The following is a 9,537-nucleotide window of genomic DNA, read 5'->3' as shown; positions in this document are numbered from 1 at the left end:
TAAGATCCACAGGCTCAAGATATGAGGCTATACTCTGTAGACCAAGTATGATCTAGGAAATGTGTAATTTTGTTAGGTTATAAAATCTTTGTTTAACTTAATTAATGGAGTAGGCTGTGCTTTCGCACTCTTAAAAACTTACCAAACTAGAATTCTAAAAACTTTTTCTCTGGAAAAAGAAATAGATGTAGGGATTGTATAAAAAGTAATAGAAACAAAATTTAGATAATATGAACCAAAGCCAGACATCATTAGTGAATCCTTCCAACCACATTCCCTACATTTTACTTTTAGTGGGTTGGAAGGATTCACTAATGATGTCTGGCTTTGGTTCATATTATCTAAATCTTGTTTCTATTATTTTTTATACAATCCCTACATCTATTTCCTTTTTCGGAGAAAAAGGTTTTGAAATTCTAGTACAAATATACAAACACTGTCAATTTTAGTAGTAGTAGTAGGAGTAGTAGTAGTAGTAGTAGACCGTTTCCAAATCGGTTAAGACCATATGCGAACACTAGATAACTCGGTCAAGGATCTAAACCAATCCGCGAATGATCTAGACCATTGGCAAATTGTTTAGCACCCCTACAGTTTTAATACACAACATTAGCTAATATTGGTAAACTTTGAGTGTCAGAGTAGCATTAGTTTAAAGAAAGAAAATTTGATGAAGATGCCACTGATGCCAAAAGTTTGTCAAGTATCATATAACTCAGCAACAACGATTGCTGATGGAGGAACAAATGAAGAAGAGTCTGCATTCTCAGTATTATGTAACAATTGCCTCCAGAGCCAATGACAACATGATTGACACTGACTGGTCAAATGGCTGTTGTCCAACACACTGAAGGCAGAATCAGAAGGTTTATGATAGCTTTACAAAACCAAGTCATTTATAGCTAGATAGCCACTAGATCTCACACTGCATTGTAAATTCTTGGAAATCAAAATCCTACAGACTGTAGAAAATGCAATTGAATGCAGAATATTTCCTTTACATAAACCATGAAATCTTTCCCATACGTCTGATCAATTTGGATACTTTCTGACTCACTAAATCGGGCTATATAGGAAAATGCAACTAAGTTAACCTACATTTGACTATCATTTTCGGCACGAATTGCCCATGTCTATACAAAGTATTTGCATGCGTCAGGTAGCGTTCTAAACTAACAATTAAATGCACAATATTTCCTTTATATATACCGTGAAATCTTTGCCCAATCGTCTGATCAAGTTGACTACTTTGCAACGCACTATATCTAAACAAACTAAAAGAAACCTTCTTCAAATTTACATAGGTCCAAAGTAGAGCAATCAAGGTGACAACAGTTGACCAAACTATAGGTGTGACAGTTGAGATGGTAATTGCTAGAAGGAGGTTATGAACTAGTCCTCCATACAAGAGACAACTCCCAGGCACGGATCGATCCAGGTATGGTGCACTTGGCAAAAGTTTGAATCTTTGAGAATTAAGCACGTGCAAAAACTGTTTTCTATAATAATAAACATGCAAACTTACAAGAATATTTTTGTAAACCAAATGAATAGAAAACCATTTACGACAGCCAAAATCATTCGAGTTCCCAATATCTGAAATATTCACAAACGGTTTACCTTCCTAAACCATTCGCAAACGGTCTAAACCATTTGAGAACGGTCTGCATTATATGGTCTAACCGATTCGGAAACGGTCTAAGTAAATGCGAATTCGCAAACGGTTTAGACCATTACGATTAGTTTAGCAATCGGTTTATATCAATTCAACGTGCTCAGGCTTAATTAAAATTCTACCAATGTGCTTGGCGATTCCTTTGCCAACCCCAGAAGATCCTCACAGCCTGGTGGAAGGTAGGTGTTCCTGCCTTTAGCGTGCGTTAGTTACATGCGCAATTCTCTTGTAGGGTACAAGAGAGAGAGGGGGAGAGGGGGAGAGGGGAGAGGGGGAGAGGGGAGAGGGGGAGAGAGAGAGAGAGAGAGACAGGGAAACACATCAGACGTATGCAGCAATAAATAAGTTTTGAAACGGTACTTGGAGCCATACAAGTTACAGTAATTGTTAAATAGAACGACTATTGGCAATACTGTTGATAGTACAGAAATGTGGTAATACCCCACTGTGATATCCTTGAATATTAACTACAAACAAGACTTGGGTATTTATTGAATACAATCTTTTGTTTGGTAGCAACAGCAAACTTTGGTTGAGTGAGGAACTTTTAGGCAACTAGAGCAGATCCAAAAATCATTTGGGTCTGGAAGTTCAGCCAAACCTGCACACCTGTAGTGCCACCAGCGCCAACACCCAGTGTTGTCACATCCAATCCAGTCCTGCTGGTCTTCTAGTAAATTAACACCTCTCTAAAAAAGATTTATTTTAAAAAGTGCGGATGCGGAGACGTTGCGAGTCTTGTTGAAAGGCACACGCACGCACGCGTGCACACACACACACACACACACGCGCACGCACACACACACACACACCACCACCACCACCACACCAGTGTTCTAGCCAGGATATTTTGCCAACCGTCAATAGTACGTCATCAAATATAATGACGTCACTAGCGAGAACACTGCCACACCACACCACACACACACGAGAAAAGGTAAACGCATGCATACTTATATTACTTGCAACTCATGCCAATACTGCAAAAATACAATAGCGTATACCAACTAATTTTTCAGTTGATATTCGTTTTTGCACCAAATGTCTTAGCTAAGTAAAGAAAACAAACACGAACAACATATACAACTGGCACAACTCTAGCTAGCCAGTAACTAGTTAGTATACTCATGCATCAGTCACTAGGAAAAAACTAAAACTTTCTAACTCTAGCTACAAACGACATATTTTATCAACTTATTGGACTCGTGTTTGCTGTCTTAATTAATTTGTTGTCGTACGAGTTATAAATCTACATTAGCTTCGAAATCCTGCACTTCTTGAAAACCAATAAATGCGAGTTTTTCAAAATTCGTGTCGTCGAATTTCTTAGGTGGCTTTATTTTTCTTGTTGGTCTTCTCTTTGCGTATTCCTGCAGTTGTTTGTTTTCTACTTTTGCTTCTGGAGAGCTGCCAAAAACTCTTCCGCTGCACGGTTTTTGTCTAGGCTGGCTTTTGGGGGAATGATCTTTCCGCTGCTTGTGATGATTTGCAGTCTTCGGCTTACACTTTGACTGGACATTACCTTTCTTCTTCAAAGCAGGCTCTGAGCGCTTTCGTTCTCTCATTTTTCGCCTTTTCTTCCAGAAGCTGAATGTTCTCAGCACTCGTCAGCACTCTAGCATCTACAGATCGTGAAACAGGAAGCTTGAGTTTTGTGGCAGAGAGGTATTTGTAGCAGTGTTGGCAAGCGGGAGCTATCAAGAAGTCGGTCGTGAAGTGGTACCTCTTTACCTTGAAGTTTTAGCGACGGTAACCGACCAGGTGTTTGCAATCCGTTTTCTTTCAACCATTTGTTGTATTTCTGATTGTGTGTGAGATAATATCCATTCTCATGCCGTTCTCTAAACAGCCTTTCTTCTTCTTTTGAAAGAGATGTGGCCTCATGTCTGAAAAAATTGCTGGCCTCTACTAACGCGTTAGAGTCTTCGAGAGACTTGTTGCAGCTCTCTTTGCGTATCTGTCGACGACTTGTGACTTCATGATGTTTTGGCTGTCTAGATGGCTTTGGAGTGATCAACAGAACAAAGGCGAGGCTTAATTTTCCTTCTAGGAAGGACTCTTTGTAACACTTGACTGAACTGTAGCTGCAGCTGCTTTTCTATCAAAGGGATAAACACCTGTAAATCGAAAGCCTGCAATGATGTTCTCTATTGTCATTGCCCAAGACCAAGCAGTTGCAAAAATTGAAGAAAAGGTGTTTCTTGTCAGAAATTTTCCTGTGCGCATAGTGAATAAACGACATTCTTTCCAATGGACTTTTAGAGAGCCAAAGGCGCTACTGTCGAGAGGTTGCAATAAGTGTGTTGTGTTGGGAGGAAGACAGAAAACAAGAATGTCTTTTTCAGCCGCCATACAAATCATTGTCGGATTAAAATGGCTTGAGTGACCGTCCAACAAGATAAGTATAGGTCTCACAGCAGGAGCGTACATCAAGAAATGACGGCTGAACCACGCCTCAAATGTCCCTGTGTCAATCCAATCTTTCTTTGTCAGTCCATACATTGTACCGAGTACCTCTCCAATGGTCCACTGGGGATTTAGTCATTTTCGGTCAAATATGACAAGAGGAGACATCGCAAAACCAGCTGCATTAGTACATGCTAGTACGGTTATTTGACTCTTGCCTCCAGAGGTAGCAACGAATGTGTACTTTTCTTTTCTACCAGCGACCATCTTTCCTGCTTTTTGACCAAACATTCCAGTCTCGCCTGCATTAAAAATTTGCATAGGTTTGTTCATTAGATCATTTTCCAGTAAGGTAGTTTCAAGCAGATCGTAATACCGATCTATACGCCCGTGTCAGTGGCTGCCAGCCTAGTGCGAGACAGACTCGCCTGCTTTGATGGTCAACTTCTCTTGGTGACGGTGACGGAACCTATCCCACCATCCCAAAGACAGCTGCTGATGAAATCCTTTTGCCTCCACCATAGCTGTGGTCAATGCTAACGTCTGAAACAAACAACAGTATATACCGCGTTGATATAGGGTTTATCGGCGTAGATGGTTGCACTCCCTGATTTACATGTAAACATGCACGTTATTTAATTAACTTAAATCAAATAGTAGGTAATCCATTCTTAACAGTACGCTTTACTATACAGGTAGCTAATGCTAGAATTGGTGGCAATTTGAGAACAGGTCAATAACGGCCATCTAGACGTTCGTCAGCAAGTGGCAACAATTGAAACTTTTATAATCTCTAGCATCTTTTCAGAACAAATTCGCGAAATTTCGTGACCCACCTGAGCTTTTGAACTCTAAATTTAAAAATTAATTAAATGCGTCTTGATTGCTCACTGGTTTGCATATATACATACCATACATTTAATGATAAGCCTCGCCTAGGAGCGCTGTATCTCGTCCAGCGGCCCTGCAGAACGTCACTCTAGAGTTCTTCAATTTATACGTAAAGCTTAATAAATTATTTTAGTAGAATGTATTGTTACACTGTATTTTATACCTCTCTAACAGACTTTTCAAAGCCTACTTGAGCACAACCAACCACGAAATCCGCAATTGCTTTCTCTTCAAAGTCATTCAAGATTCGTTCGAGTCCTTGATTGGTTCCCACGATAACTCTTCCACTTGCACAGTCTCCCAAGGTTGACAGTCAACTTGACTTGGGGATTCCGTACTGCTCTGCCACTGACCGCACCGAATTTCCTTTGCAAACCTCCTTCAACGCAGTCTCTAGTCTCTCAACGTTCTTTCCCCACGACATGTAGTGTTGAGGTCGTTGAGTACGAGTCGACAGCGTTCGTGGACTCTTCATCAACAGTGTCTGAGATCGCCCTCATACTCTAGACGAACGAATTATTCTTGAAGAAAGCGGTAGCTTACTCCAATTATAATTACGTCTCAACATAATGCTCTAGAGTACGTGACCGTCCGCAAACAAATGAACGAATCTACAGTTGCTAAAATGAGAATGTTTACAAGAATTCTCTATAGCCCTCCCTCATCCGCTATTTGAATACACTTCAAACAGTTTGTAGAACATGATTTATGCGATCGTAGCTGTCTATTTCGCGCCTGTAATGAGCCTATGTGCATCTTAGGAGTCATTTCAAGATCTACTTTTCTCTCCAAATACTTCTTCTGTTTGATATGGAGATGAGTCAAAGACTTTCCGTGCTCAGCTGGCATTTATCAGACGTCTGCAGTCAACCTTAACACAATTCATCGCGGTTCTCGCCTCTAGTGCACTCGCATCAAGCAAATCGAGTGTCCGATATTCAAACTAAATCTAGCGCGTCGTGTTACCGTGTGACTACTCTCTACATTCATGCCTTAGATACAAGAAATCTTTGTCTGGTTTTTGTATGCCAGTGTCCGATGTTGGGGAGTGTCCGATAATTGATATAAGACTCTATATAATACAACGATAAAAAGTGGGTCAGAGTTCAGGTACCACCGGGTGCTTACAACATCACCGACTTGAACTTAGAAATCAAACGGTTTCTAAGAAAGAACGATGACGATGAAGATGGTCTCACCATACAACCCAATTAAAATCGAAAACAATCCTCGCTGATGGCTACAAAATCGATTTCACAGTCGAAAAAGGGTTGAGAGGTATATTAGGATTCAATGAAAGGATCTATATTACTATTAGAAAGAGAATGGAGGCCCACGGTAGCCAAAGCCAAGTCAACATCACCAATATCCACTCGGTGTTGATGCGATGCTCTCTCATATCCTCTAGCTACTTGAACGGTAGCACCAGCGATGTCATCTACAGCTTCTCTCCCGACAAACCACCGGGATCGCTACTCTCTATCAGACCAAATCAGTTGACCTACATTCGCATGAGCAAACAGAGTCAATCCCCAGTATCACCATGCGTGTTACAGATCAGGACGGAAGACCCATTGATTTCAATGGAGAGAGAACGATCTTCATACTACACATCAAAACTATGTAACCTACACACACACACACACACACACACACACACACACACACACACACACACACACACACACACACACACACACACACGATATGCTGTACAAGTGCAATCAATTGTATCGTAAGAAGATCATTGGTGGATCTTTCTTGGGTAATCTGTGGGATGCTGCCAAAGGTCTTGTGAAAAGGGATTAAACTTTGTCGTGGACAGGGGTAAATCTTTACTAAACATAGGGGCCAAAAAGGCTGTAGGCGCAGGCAAAAATCTAGTGACCAGGGGAAAAGACTTGGTGATAAGCAAGGAAAAGGAGTTAGCACCTAAGGGTATACAGACAGCGATCAACAAAGGAATTGAGTTGGCGAATAAGGATAAAGATTTGGCGGTCAGCAAGGGAAAGGAGTTGGCGACCAAAGGTAAAGATTTGGCTGTCAACAAGAGAGTGGCACCTATCAACAAGGCGACATCAACCGAAGTCCCTCTCCCATCAAAGTGAGATAGATTGACCGTAGCCCCCTCTCCCAAACAGTATGAAAATATAAAATTGTTGACCTCCAATCCACAGGTCAAGAAAGTCTTGCATATAAGCGCGCCAAGCAACTCGTCGACGACCAATCTCGTGCTATCTTGAGCAACATATATATTATTGCGGGTAGTGGCAAACCTAAGAAGATGGGTGATTTTATTACGGTGGGTAACTAATGGTGTCAAACGATTGAGGTGAATTTTTATGTAACCTATAATATAGTGATGGAAACGGCAATTGTTTCAGAGTCCCGGTCGATCCCATACATCGAGGACGACTCGATCACCGAGTTTGAATATATCGACTAACTTTCCAACGACGCTAGTAATATGTACAAGGACGGAGAGCATAAAATAGAGACTCGAAATCTGGACGAATACCCCTCCCTCATAAAGCGATGCTCGAAGTCAGAGGCAAGCTTGTCAAAAAGGCGCACGTGGCCGCCGTTTAGAGCGACACCGATGTCATCACGCTTGTCAACAACGGTTTGTCGTTGTTTCGATCTGTCCAATACCAAATCGACAGTCACATCATCAACACATCAATCAGTACTTACTACAAGCCAGCACGATCATGAACTTGGTACAATTCTCGGACGATTACGGTAGAAGCACGGCGACCAACATGTTGTGGTATCGCGACACTGGCGACGGAGGTGTCGATCCCAAAGAGTTCGGTAAGCCAGGAGCCGCTCTGCTACCGGCAGCCACCGTGCCCGACGTTGCCAATCCAACCGAAGCAAATTCGAAATCTAGACTTTGCCAATACACTCAGAAATCCCAAGTACAATTTGGGATTCCTTAGCCGCCAGTTGATCACGACGGGCGATAAAACGGTCACCATGTTACTAGCCTTGAATATCGTCTTGGGATCTCATCGGAATATGAGATAGGGGGTGGACCAAGCAAATAGACGGGGAAAAAAGCTGGACTACTCGTGTAGGCAGTATTAACTTCTTAGAAGCCTTACAGAAATGGTCCAGAACCGGTATTCTATATACTACTGATATTTACACCGTTTCTGTCCTGAATGCAATCTGAAGTGCACGAACAAACACTGTTGTAAACAATTACTTTCTGAACGGCATTTTCACACATTCCCACGTGCAGGATCAGTAAAATAAGCTATCTCTCGCGATCGATTTCATATCCCGGATGTGGATGAATACGCTTCGTGCAAGTTCTCTCCTAACTGTTCTCTTTGTAGTCAGTAGTCTCGTGTTTTTAAACACGTCTGCTTCTGCAGAACGGCCTACTGGCTGCCTCTACGAGGCATTCAGTTTAAGGGTCCCCTTTGCGACCCGTATATGCGACATTCCTGATACGAGTCTGAACTGCTGTCTTATGGAAGACTTGCTGGTAATTGATAGATGCCACCTTCGGTTGTCTACGATTATATTCGGTCTGTCAAGGCGTCTATACTCGTCGAATCCATCTCGTAATCGTCAAAGCCGCCGCAATAAGTATCTAGGAAATCACTGTTTTCTTCAATGCCATTCCTCAAGTGGACAAGGGATTGCTTTGTATCTCCTTCTGCTGTTAGCTGGAGATGTTGAGCTCAATCCCGGTCCTGTCAAACATCCACCTGTTCGTTAACCGTGTGGATTGTGTTCTACAAATGTCCAATCGAATCAGAAAGGGATCTACTGTGACTCATGCGAAAAGTGGTTTCATGCCAAGTGCCTAAACATTTCCACAAGTGTCTATAACCGTCTGGCTACTGAAACTGGAAATTGGGAATGCTATTTGTGTGGCCTACCTACTTTTTCACCTGACTTCTTTTATTATGATGCTAAAGACGTTCAAAACACACAATGCTTCTGCTATCAATATGGCTTGTGACTTTACTGATTCCCTGTCGTCGACGGCAATCTGTCCGAAGCTTTTATCAAACATTCAACAATTCCACACGTGTCATAAAGGGGTACTCCTAGCTCATTTGAATATCAACTGTCTCTTTACTAAACTTGATGAAATTCGCCAACTCCGGAGTCTGTGTTGTCCTGGAGTTCTGGCTCTCTGTGAAACCAAACTTGATCCCTCTATCTCTGACATGGAATTGGGTGTACCAGGTGCCTTTTTCGCCTTGACAGAACAAGACATGGAGGAGGGGTATGTCTGTTTATCTCCAATTCTCTTCAATCTCGTGAACGGAGAGATCTGTCGTCTAATTTGTGCGGATTGGAAGATATCTGGGTAGATATTGAATTCGGTAGTGGGCTCCGCTCTGCTCTTGGTTGTTTCTACCGTCCGCCTACTGGCAAAGTTTCTCAGTTCACTCAGCAGCCTTCGTCAACTGTGGAAAAAATTTGCCAGTCTTATGAAGACATCACGCTACTAGGTGACATAAATTTCAACCTTTCTGGTTCTACTTCTACTGAACTCTCCGACACCATCTTATTTCTCATATCATTCAAATATCATCAAT

General features: G+C 41.8%; 1 protein-coding gene across 1 annotated transcript; it reads right to left on the bottom strand.

The window, feature by feature from the left end:
- Positions 1 to 3,721: 3,721 nt before the first annotated feature.
- On the bottom strand, positions 3,722 to 4,177 carry LOC134179583 (uncharacterized). Its single transcript, XM_062646518.1, has one exon. The coding sequence runs from the start codon at positions 4,175 to 4,177 to the stop codon at positions 3,722 to 3,724; it is 456 nt and encodes a 151-aa protein (XP_062502502.1).
- Between the last annotated feature and the right edge of the window lie 5,360 nt (positions 4,178 to 9,537).

This window comes from Corticium candelabrum, chromosome 5, assembly GCF_963422355.1.
Source record: "Corticium candelabrum chromosome 5, ooCorCand1.1, whole genome shotgun sequence".
NCBI lineage: Eukaryota > Metazoa > Porifera > Homoscleromorpha > Homosclerophorida > Plakinidae > Corticium > Corticium candelabrum.
The sequence above is the reverse complement of the archived record's forward strand: the minus strand, read 5'-3'. Positions and strand labels throughout refer to the sequence as shown.

Excerpts from the sequence above, each read along its gene's own strand:
- LOC134179583 (XM_062646518.1), bottom strand. The coding sequence starts at position 4,177 with ATGTATGGACTGACAAAGAAAGATTGGATTGACACAGGGACATTTGAG.